The sequence below is a fragment of the Penicillium hordei genome (assembly GCF_028827395.1).
Source record: "Penicillium hordei strain IBT 12815 chromosome Unknown utg000005l_segment0_segment0, whole genome shotgun sequence".
In the NCBI taxonomy this organism is placed as follows: domain Eukaryota; kingdom Fungi; phylum Ascomycota; class Eurotiomycetes; order Eurotiales; family Aspergillaceae; genus Penicillium; species Penicillium hordei.
The window spans coordinates 143,612-160,913 of record NW_026623146.1 but is presented as its reverse complement, the minus strand read 5'-3'; the positions used below and the strand labels follow the sequence as shown (position 1 = coordinate 160,913).

Genomic DNA, 17,302 nt, shown 5'->3' with positions numbered 1-17,302 from the left:
CCACCATGGAATACTAGAGCCATCATCAATAGCCCCCTGGATTACTCGTGTCTCATATGTATCAATGTATTCCTTGCATAACTCAACTAGTAGGTGTCAAACGCACAAAGAGCGGTTTCTTCTGAGACCCTCCTCGAGATAGGCGTTGAGGTATACTAATCGCTGCAACTTGGTACCAGTAAGACTTTCTCTACCCCCAAGGCCGCAAATCTCATCTGTGAGTTTCTGCAACGATTCTGGGTTCTTGCAAAGTAGCCAAGTCAAACCACTAAGAGCAGTCGCTGTAGTCTCGATGCCCGCAGTCATGAATGTGCTCGCATTTGAGTATATCTCACCTTCGGAAACACCCTTGCTGGCATTCGAACTACGTGCTGAACTTTCCCTTTCGTTTTTGTGGGGCATCAAACCTCCAACCATCGAAGCCAATATGGAAAAGGGCTGCATTTCTAAACAGCTTGAATCAAGAGTACTCAGCCTAATTTGGAACCTCGGACGTCCAGGCGTCCGAACTCCAGATTAACCAAGGGGATGTGGACCATGCTTTATGAATATATATATGCGTACTTTATACCCTTATGCAAACCTATACAGATCAAGAAAAAGATCGAAGTGAGGAGTATCGGAAGCCTAAGGGGCTCACATATACTACCCGAAGTTAGGTAGAGTATACGGCACGCGAATTGCCTGAATAGGGAGATCGCCAGGTCACCAGGTCATCAACTCGTGGTGATCATTGTTGAGCGTTTACTAGTGATTCCTGGTAGTTTATAGGGGTTATTATGACCCGGTGACAGGCGAAGCTACCTGATTTAGGTGGATTGCCTTACAACTGACCAGGATACCCTTGTGATGACTATAAGACTAATAGTAACTAGTAAGGATCAGAATCATGTGTTTCTTATTTGACCTAGTGGCCTGTTAACCTACTCCTCACTAGTCAAACAAATTAGTATAGATTAAATACTGGGACTACGAAGAGCCACGGTTGGTGAAGACAATTACCGTCCACCCGTCTGTTAAAGGGACTTCCCATGTAATTACTTTGGTAGGTCTGGTTTGAGTTTGCGAGTTTGAATTTAGCAGAACTCATTTAGAAGAGAACAAAGAAAGACGTATCATACGCCCTGGACGGGGTTAATTTATACTAAATTGACATGTTCGTGGGTGTCAGTATTATGCCCCGCCTCGGTCTCTTTCGGGCGTCCTCCATTTCTATATTGCCAGAGTCGACTGAAGTCCTTGACACGCAGTATTTGATCCACACCATTCGTTTGTGACCGTTGCAGGCTCAATTCGGCGGGGAGGAACGCCTCGTCTCGGGCTATAGTGGGTTGATACCTGACTCGATGCGGAGGGCCATCATATCCATTTATACCGGCAGTTGCCCATGGTTCAACTTCCATATCCATGAATGGATTGGAGTCAAGAACCTTCATATCAGGGCCTAGGGTAAACATGTTGCTCAGGTAATGCATGTTAAGTAGGTGGCCTGAATTCGGGCGCACGAACAGCCGGCCCATGTATCGATTTGGGATGTCCACGAAGTGGAGCACTCCTCCCAGAGCCACAATATCGCCCGCATTGGCGTAATGCTCGATATGGCCGATGGATTGACCAAATTGATGCGCTGGATCAGGGGTTGAAATCCACTGTGGCCTGGGTAGTTTTGTCCATCGCGGGTTGTTGAAGTGATTCGCGGCATTTCCGAAGGTATATACCTCCAAATGATGAAGAAGATCGTGTGGTAGCTCATCCAGAAGCCAGTCCAGGACAAGTCCCCCTTCGATACCGCCTTGGCTATGAAGAAGCAGAACCACTTTGTCACATTCTGGGTCCAAGAGAGCTTCCTTGACCAAGGCATATGATCGTCGTATATCGTCAGTTGCGTATGCAAAATCCCGTTGAATCAGACACTCGATGAGATCAAAGACAACGCCCGCGCTAATTATCATTAGAGTTTGCGAACCTGAGATCCAAGACGACACTTACGTGCGATTATGCACACCAGTCACTTTTCGACCAAAGATGTATGACAGTTGATCTATGTTCATCTGTACCCAGTGATGCCTAGAGGTAATTTGAGTCAGCAGTTGAAAACAAGCAACCAAGGGGATATCTGTCCTACCCAGCTGCTATTCCATTTATATACAGCCAACGCTCCCGCTCATGACCTGGTTGCTCAACCACGGGCACTTGGGATACCAGAATCTGCTCGAAGCCGTTCAACATCAACATGACAATCGCATAATTGATAGTGAAAGCAATAGTCGAATAAGCAAGGATCCAGAGGCCTGGAAGCATACAGATAACCATGATCGGCAACGAGAGCAAGACAACAAGTTGATAAGCCACGAGAAATATATGAATCAACACGGTAGCCCCATTGCGTAACGATGGATAGAGCTCGTCCAACTCACGGGTGCGAGCTAGATTCAGGGGCAGAAAGAGACCTGGAAGCGCCCATAGCTTGGAAATAAACAAGGACAAGTCGCTCCGGAGTAACTTGACGGGTGAAGCAGTGTAGGGCAACGGAGTACCCTCTTTACCCGGACAAGTCATTGTGAAACGTAGTTAGGGAGAAGTGTAACGTCGAGAGATGAAAAATGAAAAGAAACAAAAGAGGAAGCCTGGTCTTGTCATGTGATACCGATGGCGCCTGCTGTCATTCTATCCCTTGTGACTACATCCGCTGAGTTAGGAAGATGTTTTCTTTCACATTCATTAAAGTAATACTATTATTTACATCCTTTCGTTGATTTCTCCATTGTAGAATGAAACATATTTCTTGTCATCAAGAGAAGTCAACACGGACGACAAGTTCTGAGGCGACCAGTTTGCAAGTATCGGGAGGGATATTCTGCTAAAGTCAAAGCAAGATTAGATATAGATCGAGACAATGATAGAACAAGAGAGGAGAATCTTAGCGAACAACGTGACGCTTCTTTCGACGCTTGTGATTGTTGCCGCGGAAAAGATATCTTCGGTTGATCTTCATACCGGCATGGCGCATTTCACTCTGGTGCCATCGTGCAAGGACTTTGGCGGCGGCGGCAATCGAAACATCGGTAGGATTCCAGTATCCTGGGATACGTAGGGATTGACACCATTTGACATCGTGATGGACCGGTTCGGACGAAATGATACCGTCTCGGGAGTTGATGCGAGCCATAACAAGATCCATCAACTCTTCATCATTATATTTGTGGTCGGTCCAGTTGAAGAAGACAGTCACCCATTGGTTTGCTTTGGTGGAATTGTGTCCTTCGGGGATGTTTCGTCCGTTTGGATAATTGAACATCCCTCGAATCTTGGTGCACTTCTTTTCTTTCTTTGTGACTCGAGAGGAGTCCATGGCCGAGGCTTGGTTTCCCATGGTGGAACGTCTGGGATAGGTAGAGATTGGTATGAGAGAAAATTAAGAAAGAAATGAGATAGGATGAGAGGATGAGACAGGGCAAGTCTAATATATTGAATGAGACGAAAGAACAAAGACCATTGATGAAGTTCATTAGTTCATTAATAGCACAGTTCATTGTGTTTGCCGTAGATCGATCAATAGGATCGTTCCCTTTGACGGTCACGGAAATAAACACCAATAGGACACCAATAGGACAACACAATAAGGCGTTTGTTCTCTTTAAGAACTGAAAAGACATTGTTTAGTGGTATTTACATTATGAAAGCACGCCGAGAACATCCCACTTCAATAGGAGTATATAAATATTCTTGTTAAGGCGGAATTCTTCTCTCCAACGAAATATCAAGACCAACCCCAGACGTAGTAAAGCGGCTGTGCATAAAATTTGTTACTTGAGTGAACGAAGACAATTTAGTGACTATATCCCATTCCCAACAAGTATAACTTGAACCTGACATTCGAACCCCATATTGCTTTCCTTTAGGACAAGCATATATCATCCAAAGTCCACCACGAGACTACCTCCACCCAATCCCCTTTTAAACCAGCGATAACCAAAGGCAATGGGAAAAGATGGAGGGTGGTTCGAAAACAGTCGAGACACAATCGGTAGACGTAGATCCCTTTTCTCAGGACAAAGAGACACCCGGTTTGTCACAGACCTGAGAAGGGACGAGCTTAAAAAGCTAACAGAGATCTTGCACATAGACAGCACAATGGCGAGACACACTGATGAGGTCGTCAAGCGTATGATCCGCGAATTGCCAAAGAAAATGCGCCGTGATCGCTGGTCAAGAACGAACAAGGATATGTGTGATGCCCATCAGGGTCTGAATGCATATCTCATGAACGACGTGTTCATTCTTATCCAGAGGGAGGTCGGTCACCACCTTCGCAAGTTTGACGCATACCCGGACTTGCTCAAGCCTCTCGATATATTGATCCTGCAGAAACTACAGGCCATACAGGGCATGTGGGAGAAACCTGACCCGAAAGACCTGGTTATCTCAGGAGCTTGGCACTATGAGATCAGCTGCTGTCAGGGGTGTATGGTGGCTCGAGTTGCGAGTGACAAGCATGCATTGCGCAATCTTCGAATAGCCCTGCTCTCTCGCACGCAGACTCGTTTGAATCATGTGCCACGAAGACTTATGAAGTTCGTCAACACCTGTATTGACCTATTCCCTGATGAGGTGGATGAACTGTATGGCACATCTAGCCAGTTTGCATTCATCCTGAAGGATACCCGCAAGGCCTGTAGCAAGGCCTGGTTTAAAGACCCAGCACATGCGGATCTGAGACCCCTACAACGAAGGCACACCGATGATGACAAGATCAGAAAAACGAACAAGGGTGACAAAAACAAGAAGAGTGGCAAGGATGCACGTAGCCAAAAACCGGCTAGTGAGTATAACCCGAGGAAGAAGTATCCCCAGCCACCACCTCCAATCAAAATATCCCACCCCGCAGAAAGGTATGTCTCCAAATCCTCCTCGTCGTTTCAATGTACTGACACTAACAATGAAGGGCACAGAATATATCATCCGACATCGAGCCCCTCCCGGAAGGATTCGAGATCGTACCACATAAAGCGAGACCGACGCTCAGACCCAAACCCGGATCGTATCACTAGATTCGTGGATTTCGCCGATGACAATAGACCCCCAGAAGCACCCCTATCACACCCTGCAAGTACTTTTTCGGGGACTATGGAGGAAATCGACGAATTGCTTGAGATGTACAAGGGCACGGGGACAGACCCTGACTCGCGAAGCACGGATTACTGCCCAATGCAAGGTAGTAGCAACGTCCCATTACGGTGTCGCTCTCCGTCGATCCGTTCCACCGACAGTGAGTGGAGTGATGAAGATAAAGACTGGGGAAAGCCAGAGAGTGGCTCGGCAGCGAGGACTACTTGGAATTTGGTGTGTGAACAGTCGAATATGATTTGATCTCTCCTAGTCACTTTCATTTCTTGTATTCGTTTGTTGTCATTTCCTTTTTGACATATCCTTTGGAATTGGTGCTTTCTGAATGTCATTTTGTTTTTCACTTTGTTGTTGAGAGTGGTTCATGATATTTGCAAATTTATCGAGTAAACACCGAATACTCAGAGGAAAATGTAAATGGCAAATAATAAACATTATTAACAGTAGGCGATAGAGCGAACCATGTACAAAGCATTGACTGGCGCATTCTGAAGTATTAATACATTGGGCCATTGATCCCATATACAAAAAATGACGGAAAGCCCCACGGTCTGCCGGAGACGGCCAGCAGCTCCAGGGACGGGGTTGGGGGACGCATAGAAAAAAAATCAACACATGCTCGGGCTTCATTTAATCACGGGTTTAGTTGTGGAGAACACTTCCCGGAACCCCATGACTCGGGCCCTTCAGACTATCAACAGTCTTTCGGCGCAGCCGAGTGCGGGTCGCAGGTCCCTCGGGTGATACCACTACCCGCTCATGTTCACGTTCCTCGGTCACTGTCACAGCCGGAATTGTATTAGGCGCCTGGGCAGCATCCAGATCCACCTGCTTCTGGGCATTCTCGCGGGCTCGCTCGTAGCGCAGCTTGACCTCACCAGTCCACCGAGTGCCAAGAAGACGGTCCCAGAAGATAAAGAAAGGCTGGGAGAAGTTGGTCTTGATACCCCAGCTTTGGTGATGAATATCGTGGTAGGCGGCGTTGTTGGAGGTAAAATGCTGGAGTGGATCCCAAGGGAAGGCATAGCCACAGTGATCGTCGACAGTTTTGATAGTCGACATTGTAAAGAACCACATGGCCTGGCGGGTATTCATGCCAGAGACCAAGAATCCAATACCAGTGCCAGCCGTATCCAGGAGGAATCCCTCAACTGGGTGGTTGTAGAGGGCACCGAAAGCATATGGAACGTAAAGACGGTGGTGGCGGGAGTGGAAAGTCGCTAATAGCTGGTTAGTATGGAACCATCAATCAACTTCGAAATGTCAGACATACCATAGAGCCACCGGTTCATATGCATAGCGCGGTGGAGGAAGTACTGCCAAGTATCTACAATGCAAATCGCCAGCACGAACTGGAGGGTCGGTACAAAGTACCAATATATGAAACCGGCAACTGCAAGTTCCCAGCTCGCGAATGCGGGCGCTACAGCCTTTGCTCCATTGCCGAGGATTATGGACTGGGTCACACCGGGGTATGATCCACCAGCCAGAGCTCCGGCTAACATGGTATAACCGTTTTGGGATACAGACTTTCCAAGTCTGATAGCGTCAACTCCAACAAGAGCTAATAACGATGGAACAGCCTTTTGGGCGATCCGCAATCGCTGCGCCCACACGGCCACGTCATATTCCTCTCTCCCAACAGTTTCCTCGGCGTCAAAGTATAAGAAGGCAAAGCCGGCCACGGTTTGAATCAATTGTTGTAAGACAACATCCCGTACAACTTCCCAGCGGGTCACTTTGTTTCGTTTCAGGACTTCTGCGGGGGTGTGGAGCCGGTATTCGACAAAGTAATCATTGACATCGAGGAAATGATAGATCATGGACAGGCCCCAATAAGCGGCGACAGGCAATATGAGCGAAAGGATATTGTCAGGAAGAGGAGCAAGTAAATGCTCTCGCGCGGTCAAGGTGTAGGTTGGTAGGGGAGGAAGGTCGAACGCGACGGATGCGTTCACAGCCATGACGGAAGAATGGCGATGCGTTGAGTCAGTAGCACCGAGGATCCAAGAACGATGATCGAAGGGATCTCAGAATCAATATCTTTGATTTTGAAATGGCCCCAAGGTCAGAAATCAGGTAAAGAAAAGAGAACGGATGTTCGCAACTGCCCACCACGCCGAAGTCCGGATGATGACGGGTAGGCGCGAGGCAGAATGATTCCGATCAGTCAGAGACCTCTCGGCGCAGGCCGGTACATTCAAAAGGAAGTATGTAAAAAAAAAACAAGGAGAATCAGATAATGATGAAGGAAAGAATAGGAACGTAGGAATGCTCGAAGATAAAGGATAAACGTTCAGATCAGGAGACGCCCGGATTCGGGTGGCGCGAGCCCGAGGCCAAGACAAAATCAGGATAATACATGTATTGACGGTATTTCAAGGTATAATGGGCGAGGATATTGAGTGATACAGTATGGTACAGTATGAAATAGATTGATGCTGACTAAGTTATATACTTCGACCTGAACAGTTCCTGAAGGGAAGAGAATTGGTTGCAACAGTGAAAACGAACATCAATTGATCTTAATTAATTATTTCAATTTAATTCTATGGTCACAGTACATATCCCAATTTAATTGACCTCTATATATACCATTTTTATCTCCAAAAATGACATTATATCTATGAAGTACCTTGAAGTACCAAATACTGCGCTAACGCGGAGCCAGTGGCGGTGGCCCAGACTCCCCAATACCCATCGGGTACAAACTGAACAAACACAAGTCCCCCCGCTCTATTTTTTTTTTTTTTTAAAGAAAAACCTCGTCCCCCCACCTTGAAAGTGTTTTTCTTCCCTTCCCGTGCCACCTTACTCTCTTACACCCTTCATCTTCTTAACATATAATTCCGCCAAAATGCTTATCTACACTGTATGTTTGTCAATATCGGATTCTTCGATTTACCCCTCTTTGTTTGCAGAATCTCAACTGACAAAACCCGCCAGGACATCGTTTCCGGCGACGAGATCGTCGCCGATACCTTTAACCTTGTCCCCAACAAGGAGTTCGATATCCTTTGGGAGTGTGACTGCCGCAAGTACCTGAAGCGTGCCAACGAGGAATTCCAGCTCGAGGGTGCCAACCCCTCCGCCGAGGACGCTGAGGATGAAGGTGGCGAGGGTGAGGCCACCATGGTCCACGATATCGAGGACCAGTTCCGTCTGGTCTGGCTCAAGATTGAGGACGGCGCCAAGCCCTCCAAGGAGAGCTACAAGACCCACATCAAGTGTATGCTTGCCCTTTGATCTCTGCTTGGTCTGCGCAAATAACTGACTTTTGTTCTTTAATACAGCTTACCTTAAGAAGCTCCACAAGAACGCCGCTCCTGGCTTCGCCAAGGCCGATGATCCTGCAGAGGCCGAGAAGGTCTGGAAGACCAAGGCCGCCGGCGCTATGAAGAAGATCCTTGCCAACTGGGACAACTACGATGTTCTCATGGGCCAGTCCATGGACGGTGATGCTATGTATGTGTCCATATGATACCTTTACCCTTGAAATCTGAAATTAACTGTTCCTAGGCACGTTCTGATTGACTTCCGCGAGGATGGTGTTACCCCCTACGCTACCGTCTGGGCTGACGGTCTCAAGGAGATGAAGGTCTAAGCAACTCTTGTCATCCCAAAGAAGCTGGTAGTAAAAATACACGCACCCTACACGAACAAATACGTCTTGGAAGAATTGCGAGTTACAGCTCAGACGCAACGGCTACTTATTCCCCTTCCCTGGGCCTGTCTGTTCTAATAACCCTCTCGCACTTTTCGTATCCCGAGTTAGTGATCCATTGGATCATCAAGAGTTACGCTTCATGAAATTATCTGTCATGTCTTATATTTTGGCTTGTATTATGTAGTCTGTCTTCAGTCTTGTTGATCCAGTAACAGTCTTGCCTTGAGAAATGGATACTCATTACGAGACTCCTCGCCCCTGTCCTTCTCCCCCAAAAGCGTCTGACATGTCACCAAAATGAGCAAAGCGACACCAATCATTATGTTCATGTAAATATTTGCGGATTTGACGGATATATCGCTCATAATCCTATGACTACATATACTATGAATGTATTAAGAATATTCCGTCCAGTCAGCTCCATTGTTCCCATTCCATGACGGGAAACTCCCTTCTGGGGAGGCGGCTGGAAGTGGAAGACCATTGGCATATGAAGTAGACATGTCGATAGGGCTAATGCCATTAAACGTTGAGGCAGTTCCAGCATGGGTGAAATCAAGACCCGAAACGGGATCCAATTCCATCAGATCATCTGCGACAGGAAGATGTTGTCCGAACACAGCATCCCACTGGTCCCAGTCGAAGTTGAGGTTGGGGTCAACCATCGATGGCGGTGTAGGAATTCCCAAGGGTAAACCACTAAGAGACGTAGGGTCCACGGAGGGCATACGACCAGCAGTAATATCAGAATCTGAAGGCTGAGCATGTGGGGCGGGAGTGGTGGTTGCAGAAGATAGTGTCGGTGGAGGTGCACCAAACAAGGAGTCCGTATTGGGAGAGGAGGTGCGAATGCAGGGAGGTATGGAGTTATCGGCTGGGGTAGGATGGGATTGGGAATGTGAAACTGGGGGTAAGGGTTTATTCTGTGGTTGGTGTTGGTATTGGTATGGCAAGGGACTTTCAGTAACATCTGGGGTGACAGGATTCGAGAATGCGTGGGAGCGGGTGAGGTTGTAGAATGTTTTGACGAAATCGTTGCGTTGAGGGTTGTGTGCTGAGGGATGGTCAGGCGATGCTGAACCTGGGGATCCGGCCTGAGAGGGATCTGAGCAAGGAGAGTAAGTCCCCCCGGGAGTGTCAACTGACGAAGCGACTCCAGCCTGGATCTGGTCTTGTTCGGTCCAGAGCATTCGTGGATTGAGACCAGCCTTTTGCCAGGCCTTCTGGCGAAGACGGCGGATCATATCCCAGGCTTCACGGCCACCGTCCTTTAGTGGCCGTTGTGTTGAGACACCGTCTTCACCACCTACGACACCTCCATCTGGCCCAGAAAGTGCGAGTATGCTGTCGATGAACGCGCGGGACCTGGATGCTTCAGGGCTGTAAGGTCGCTCATATAGGTCAATAAGCATGATCCTGTATCTCATTAGCATGGTTACCAACACCTGATGATGGAGTCATACATAGTAGCATGCATTGGTTGATGATTGCTAAAAAAGAAACATTAGTTGCCTATAATTCTTTACTAACAGAATACCTAGTGAAAAAGCTTACCCAGGCCAGCTCCAATGAAAGGGCTGGAAATCAGAATCCGTTGCGAGTTGGATGAATTTTTCCATGAAACCATGGCAATGGCGAAGTGCACTAACAATATTAGTATAAATACTCATTTCCTGATGGTGTGTGCAAACCTCTGGCGTGCCGCTGGCCAAATCCGGCTACGAGCGTTCTTTAGAAAAGGCTGGTAGGCCACGCAGAAGGCCTATAGGAAGGTTAGTTGGGTATGAAACCAGCAAACGTTGAAAAAGCGCACCTTGTCAATATACAAGGAAAGAATGATCCTCGCCCATTTGTGGAAGCAAACGAGAACCGGTGAGTGATACTGTTCTGGGCATCCGGTGGGACCTTCGCCTGGAAGCTCTGTGTCGGAAGAACGGCCATCGGGAGATTTGGACATAGAAAAAGCTCGGCCTGGCGTTGATAGGTTATCAACATCCTTGCACTCTGGAATCCTGTTGATGATGGAATTCAGTTTCAGCTGCAAGTCAAGAAGTATGGACCGGAGCTCCTCCATGTCCTGTCTGGTGAGAGGTTTTATTCCAAGCTGGATTTTCAATATTTGGCGGATAGCGCCTGGCAATAATTAGCAGGCGAATTTTCAAATGAAAAGGGACACGCACGAGCCATGGTGTATTTCCCTCTTGCAGTCAGGTAGTAGACGTTGACCATTGATGGTCCGCCGCAAATAGTGGGATCATCTGGATTATCAGGCAGCCGCTCCCGTGAAGCAACCTGTTTCATGTAGGACTCTGCAGCAGGGGTACCTAGCATCGTATCTTTGATTTCATTCGTCTCGCACACATCCCAATAATTTTCGTCGTTGACAAGCGGAGGCAGACCGCTAGACATCGCAACGACACCGTCCATGTGCATAATGTGCCACCATAAACGGCGCCGATACTCAGCTTCACATGGTTCTATGCCAAACTTAGCCGGGTCACGATGCAATCCCATGGTTTGCGCAACCCTCATAGCGAGGCTAACAAAGAGACTAGTGGTCAAAGGCTCTTCCTCCTTCGTGACAATTGTCTGCACAAGAAGATAAGCAGCGAGGCCTTGAAGTGAAGGGCTGCGCGGGAATTTGATCCTCGTAAGCCACCTGGTAACTTCCTCAGTATAAATTGTTGAAAGGGCCGACCGCGAGGACACATTGAATTCAGCTTTAATTGCTCGGATCGAAATCGTCACTGATCCACCATACCATATCGCGTACAACAACGGAATGAATGATGGATTGGGGCACGGCTCTCCTGAATAGCTGCTGTAGTCATACCAATCCCAGAAGGAATTGTAAAGCTTGAGGATAGTTGGAGGGTGAATGATAGGACTGATGGCGTGTATACCGGAAATGAATCCTTTGTAAAGAATATGGCTTTGCCGTCTCGTTGGAATGTGATCGAGCATTTCTGGCTCCACCATTTTTTCATTGATCGAGGGAGAGTCACCCGAAGGGAAGATTACAGATTGTTGGAAGGAACGAGACCTGGGTGCGGTTGAAGGTGTCGAGCTGCCTATTGATTCTCTCCAGGGCTGCCGGCCATCGGCATGCGAATCTGTTATGTTTTCATTATTCTTTTCAAAAGTAGACTGATCGTGTGAGCTATTCTGATCTCTCAACAATTGATTGAGCTCATTGATCTGGATGCGAGTTAGTCAAAATGGTCTACCTGTAGGAAAGCCCAGAGGACAGCATACTTCGCCTGAGATATATGCCCAATACGTGGTGCCAACATATCTAATTATAGTTAGAAACTTTTACACTTCGAACAAAGCAATTCCGACCAACCTTGACCTTCCACCGTCCTCCAGACTCAAATGGCCCAAGTTCAGACTGCCAACCGGGTCTACTAGATCGTTGGCCTGACCGGATGGGATCGGAAATTCATCAGTGCTTGACTCTGCAGCATTGCGACGTGGGCTGGTAGATCTTGACGGTGTTTTATTTCCGTTCGGATCATTGCTCGCTCGTGGGTCATCGAACTGTGTGGGTTCCGCTTTCGCATCCAAGGCCGTTGCCTGCATCCCCGCGTCCTCAAGTGTTTGACCGCTCTCCCTGAGGCGCTCAATCATTGACATAAGCTTGTCGAGTCGCGATTCAATGGCGCTTGGGTCGGGCTTTTCGCCTGTCGACTCTGCCCGCCTCAACTGTCCGTAAAGTGACTGGAGCTCGTCAACATCCTCCTCCAATGTCCGTGGCATCCCTCTCCTTCGTTTGACACCATGCGAATTTTGGGAAGAGACATCGCGCTCATCGTCATCTTTTTGGGATGACACATCATATGTACACTCGGTGTTGTTCTTCACGCAGTTTCCACATATTGGGTGTATCTAGAAGGAAATGTATGTGTTAGCTTGGATCAGGAACTTCGGTGTTGGTCGCAATCAGATCAATCTACCTTGTCGCATTTGACCTTCCGACGCCGACACGTGTGACAGCTGTAGCTCGCACGGTTTCGGGTGATCTGGCGACCTCCAGCCAAAGGTCCCCTCAATGATGACGGAGCAAACGAGCTGCCAGGGATGGAAGGACCCGGTAAGGGTTGAGCATTGGGCGGGCTCTGGTTCATAGTCTCTCGCAAGACATGGAAATATATTAAATTGCTGTTAGCATGGAAACGCGCAAAAAAAAAAAACACGGCACTTCGGCGACTGCGGGGGTTCCCTGACGTTATCGGAGATGATTCAAGGGGATGGCCAATGATATCACTTCATCCCGAGGTCATCATTAATGCCTGAATTATGCCTTATTGCTGCCTGAATCTGATTTCCCTCGTTCACTTTCTTCTTGCTACAGTTATCACTACCAGGACTTATTCCAAATAATATATCAGCACATTTATCCAGTCTCCGCTGCATATTGTTGTATCTATAAAGTTGTCGGCTACTATAACATGGACCTGGAGTAAGATATTTTTAATATAATGCGCTCCTCGAGTAGTTCAATGCTTCGGATTTTGTATACTAACATATATGGTCAGGAAACCTTAGATCAGACCAAGAAGAAATCATTCGACCGTTTGTTGCCACTATAGCATTTCCCAATCTTTTTTTTTAAATAAAAAGAAGAAAAGCAAAAACAAAATCGAAAAGCAACATTTAGGCGGGGAACTAAAAATAATCGAAACAAGAACTGTGCTTAAGCGCTACTGTATCATTGCAACCAACCATCCACTGCTATTGGTAGATACGTATACAGGATGGATTTTCTCACTCTAATATGATCCACCTGCCTCGGAAACGAAAGTACACAGACAACTCACACGCTAATGCAAGCAGCACCTTGAAGAGGGTATCAAATAGCCAATCAATCCTAACAACTGAACGCCAGACAGATGTACATACCTAAAAGGCGCTAAGTAGTCCACAATTCGGGGTTCGCTGTAGAATAATAGCAAGTCTGACATATTCGAAATCTAAAATTTCTCACATGCTCCCCCAAGGCAATATTACATCAGAAGTCGAATAATATCCACGATGAGTTTCGGATTCAGCCTTGGGGACTTCGTTTCCGTTATTACATTAGCTAATAAGCTCCGACGAGACTTTGTTGGTGCCCCTAGCCAGTTCAACAGTATTTCTAGAGAGTGCGTCCATATTGTACACATAAGTCGTTGGCCAGGAACTGATGTTTTTCGTCTATATAGGGTCAGAGGACTGACAATTATTCTCCAAGACGTTGATATTCAACTACCGGGTTACGATATTGATGATCGCCAACGCAAACAACTAGGAGAAATTAGTCATAACTGTGAGACCCTGCTGAACGAGGTTCAAGATGCCATTGGGAAATATAAGGTCGTTGAATATTGCGGTACATCGATTCACAAGAAAGCTAGAAGTATTTGGAAGAGGATCGCCTGGGAGCCGAAAGACATAGGCGAACTTCGAGATCGGTTATTATCTAATGTGACATTACTCCAGTCATTCTTGAGTGCTATATCAAGGTATCATATATATCTCCTCCTTTCTGCCCTTTTTGAGACTTAGGTACACTTGACTTGGTATGACTAAGATCTAACATCTATAGTCAAACGATGACTGCGACGAAACAAACACTGGAACACCTCAACCAGCGACAAGAAAGCAGTGAACAATCTGGTATCCTCAACTGGCTGTCTGACGTTGATTACACTTTGCAGCAGAGCGATCTCCTCGCTCGACGACAAGAAGGAACTGGAAAATGGCTTCTCGCTTCGGATCAGTATATACATTGGCTTCGCACACCACGAGCCACCTTGTTTTGTCCAGGAATGCCGGGTGCGGGGAAGACCATATGTTCTGCGATCCTTGTCGATGATTTGACTACGCGATTTGAGAATAGGCCAGATGTCGGTATAGCTTACATCTACTGCAACTTTAATCGTCAAGATGAACAGAAGGCTCAAGATTTGCTTCTAAGTCTGTTGAAGCAATTAAGCCAGAGGAGGACAGCCGTCCCAGATTCCGTGAGAGACCTCTACAAGCGCTACAAAACTACATCGACACGTCCGCGATTCGATGAAATATCAAAAGCTCTTCACTCCGTTGTCTCCACGTATTCCGATGTGTTTATTGTTGTCGATGCCCTCGATGAGTGCGAATCTACTTGCCGTACCAGGGTTTTGGGCGAGATCATGAAAATTCAAGCCGATGCTGGAGCAAATGTGCTTGCGACGTCAAGGCCCACAGAGATAAATGATTTGTTCAAATCAGGCAACTTCTTGGAGATACGGGCTCATGAGAACGACGTTCGACGATATCTTGATGGCAATATGTTCCGGCTCCCGGGATTTGTGAGCCGAAATACTGCATTGCAAGAGGAGATTATGACTGTAATCTCACGCCATGTACAGGGAATGTTAGTCCCCTTGATTGACTTTGTTCTTTTGCTTTAGAATTAGATTGCTCATTTAACCTCAGGTTCCTTCTTGCACAGCTTTACTTTGAGTCATTGATTGGCAGAAGGTCAGCCAAATCTACTCGAACCGCTCTGAAAGAGCTCTCGAAGGGGTTTAATGACTATCCATATGATAGGGCTTACGACAATGCAATAAGCCGCATTAAAGGGCAGATAGGAGAGCAGACTGACTTAGCGATGCAAACTCTGTCCTGGCTCACATGCGCGAAAAGGCCACTCACTTCCTTGGAGCTCCAGCATGCGCTTGCAATAGAGGAAGGAGAATCCACCATTGATGAAGAGAACATGCCAGAAGTTGAAGACATCCTAGCTGTATGCTCTGGACTCGTTACCATTGAAAACGAAAGCGGGATAATTCGACTGGTTCATTATACGACGCAAGAATACCTCGAGCGGAAGAAAGATTTACTCTTTCCCACCGCAGAAAATGATATCAGCAGGTTGTGTGTTACTTACATTTTATTTGACACATTTGGATCTGGGATCTGTGAAAGCGATGAGGCGTTCGACGAGCGTTTACAATCCTATCCATTCTACCCTTATGTGGTATGGCATTGGGGCCACCACGTAAAACTGACCGGAACTTTATATCCGGCTGTGATGGACTTTTTGAAACATCAGACAAAAATTGATGCTTCAGAACAAGCTGTCCATGTTAGAAGGCACTCGATCCCAAAAGATTGGAGCCAGAGTTTTCCGAGGCAAAGAGCGGGGCTGCATCTCGCTGCATACTATGGAATTGAAGAAGCAGTGTCTTTTTTTCTTCGACATGGGTCCCCTGTGGATATTTGTCATAACGGTGGTTGGACTGCTCTAAAACATGCCATCTCAGGAGATCATCTGAATGTCACCCAGTACCTCCTTTCCCATGGAGCAGACCCAAATGGAATAAGTCAGCACCACGACACCCCGCTTTCATCTGCTGCCCAGTATGGAAAAGACGCCATCGTTAGACTTCTTCTTGAGCGGGGTGCCGACGTTGATGCTCCGTCTGGATGGTATGGAAGTCCCCTGGTCGCAGCATGTGACAATGGCCTGCTAAAAACTGTGGAGATCCTCCTCAACAGCAACGCAAATATCAATAGCAAGAGCGAACTATACGGAAGTCCTTTGCAAGCTGCCGCTGGGGCGGGCCACTGGAATCTAGTAAGGTTCTTGCTTGACAAGGGTGCTGACCCCAATTCTCAAGTGGATGATGTTGACACCGGCTTGCAATCAGCAGCATTCCACGGCCAGGAAGAGATTGTACAAATCTTGCTCAGCCATCACGCAGATGTCAACCAACAATCAAGGCGCCATGGAAACGCACTGAGAGCGGCTTCGATGAACGGAAATCAGCAAATAGTGCAAATGCTACTCGACAGCGGCGCCAACATAAACGCGGAACATGAGCTGGGCACAGCCCTGATTGCTGCGGTTACAAAAGGGCAATGTCTCATAGCAAAGATGTTACTTGACAATGGCGCTGATATTCACGGTCGTGGAAGACCTCATGGCACTGCCTTGCATGCAGCCGCCTCGTTCGGAAATATTAAAATAGTGCAGATGCTTCTCGACAGAGGCGCCGACAGCAGTATTCGTGCTGGTATCTACAAAACACCCCTTCGAGCAGCCATTACGCGAGGTCATCAGGATATTGCCTCGCTCCTCAGAAGCCAGCGGTAGTACTTAAGGGTCTGAAACTTTTCTTGTATTGAATATACGGTTTGTTTCAAAAAGAGCAGAACGATGGTACTTTGATGTTTGGTGATATTTAATGCCACATTTACTCCCTTCTAAGTTAATTAACACCAAAGAAAATGTGCAAACCAAAACGAGTAGAGGCGATACTAATCGACCATTACTTTCTGTACGCATAACCCCAGTATCCTTACCTATCTCCAGATTATCAAACAAGGGACACCTTCTACAGGTGTGAATCAACTATTCACCATGACATTATTTTATGAGCACATCAAGACCTGTATTATACGTGAATTCGCCATTAAACTCGTTCTCTATTTCATGCCCTCCACTAGAGTGTCAACATAGTACTTCCGCGCCCCAATGTT

At 47.1% G+C, this 17,302-nt stretch overlaps 8 protein-coding genes across 8 annotated transcripts; 3 read left to right on the top strand and 5 right to left on the bottom strand.

Annotated features, from left to right (window-relative positions):
* Positions 1-96: 96 nt before the first annotated feature.
* Positions 97-444, bottom strand: N7537_009026 (uncharacterized protein; the record flags this gene model as incomplete). Its single annotated transcript, XM_056900080.1, has 1 exon — positions 97-444. One exon carries the CDS (start codon positions 442-444, stop codon positions 97-99), a length of 348 nt encoding a protein of 115 aa, XP_056748748.1.
* A 695-nt stretch (positions 445-1,139) lies between these two features.
* N7537_009025 (uncharacterized protein) lies at positions 1,140-2,559 on the bottom strand (the record flags this gene model as incomplete). Its single annotated transcript, XM_056900079.1, has 3 exons — positions 1,140-1,941; positions 1,990-2,067; positions 2,126-2,559. 3 exons carry the CDS (start codon positions 2,557-2,559, stop codon positions 1,140-1,142), a joined length of 1,314 nt encoding a protein of 437 aa, XP_056748747.1.
* A 12-nt stretch (positions 2,560-2,571) lies between these two features.
* On the bottom strand, positions 2,572-3,373 carry N7537_009024 (uncharacterized protein; the record flags this gene model as incomplete). Its single annotated transcript, XM_056900078.1, has 3 exons — positions 2,572-2,627; positions 2,809-2,857; positions 2,930-3,373. 3 exons carry the CDS (start codon positions 3,371-3,373, stop codon positions 2,572-2,574), a joined length of 549 nt encoding a protein of 182 aa, XP_056748746.1.
* Positions 3,374-4,134: 761 nt separating this feature from the next.
* On the top strand, positions 4,135-5,370 carry N7537_009023 (uncharacterized protein; the record flags this gene model as incomplete). The annotated part of the gene is made up of 2 exons (XM_056900077.1): positions 4,135-4,892; positions 4,953-5,370. 2 exons carry the CDS (start codon positions 4,135-4,137, stop codon positions 5,368-5,370), a joined length of 1,176 nt encoding a protein of 391 aa, XP_056748745.1.
* Positions 5,371-5,769: 399 nt separating this feature from the next.
* sur2 (sphingosine hydroxylase) lies at positions 5,770-7,091 on the bottom strand (the record flags this gene model as incomplete). Its single annotated transcript, XM_056900076.1, has 2 exons — positions 5,770-6,347; positions 6,401-7,091. The coding sequence occupies 2 exons, from the start codon at positions 7,089-7,091 to the stop codon at positions 5,770-5,772; spliced, it is 1,269 nt and encodes a 422-aa protein (XP_056748744.1).
* Positions 7,092-7,984: 893 nt separating this feature from the next.
* Positions 7,985-8,731, top strand: N7537_009021 (translationally-controlled tumor protein; the record flags this gene model as incomplete). Its single annotated transcript, XM_056900075.1, has 4 exons — positions 7,985-7,999; positions 8,074-8,356; positions 8,421-8,592; positions 8,647-8,731. 4 exons carry the CDS (start codon positions 7,985-7,987, stop codon positions 8,729-8,731), a joined length of 555 nt encoding a protein of 184 aa, XP_056748743.1.
* A 458-nt stretch (positions 8,732-9,189) lies between these two features.
* N7537_009020 (putative C6 transcription factor) lies at positions 9,190-12,921 on the bottom strand (the record flags this gene model as incomplete). The annotated part of the gene is made up of 9 exons (XM_056900074.1): positions 9,190-10,210; positions 10,258-10,284; positions 10,349-10,438; positions 10,486-10,556; positions 10,608-10,927; positions 10,975-11,992; positions 12,050-12,089; positions 12,141-12,682; positions 12,751-12,921. 9 exons carry the CDS (start codon positions 12,919-12,921, stop codon positions 9,190-9,192), a joined length of 3,300 nt encoding a protein of 1,099 aa, XP_056748742.1.
* A 907-nt stretch (positions 12,922-13,828) lies between these two features.
* Positions 13,829-16,916, top strand: N7537_009019 (ankyrin repeat domain-containing protein; the record flags this gene model as incomplete). The annotated part of the gene is made up of 4 exons (XM_056900073.1): positions 13,829-13,938; positions 13,999-14,298; positions 14,382-15,191; positions 15,254-16,916. The coding sequence occupies 4 exons, from the start codon at positions 13,829-13,831 to the stop codon at positions 16,914-16,916; spliced, it is 2,883 nt and encodes a 960-aa protein (XP_056748741.1).
* Between the last annotated feature and the right edge of the window lie 386 nt (positions 16,917-17,302).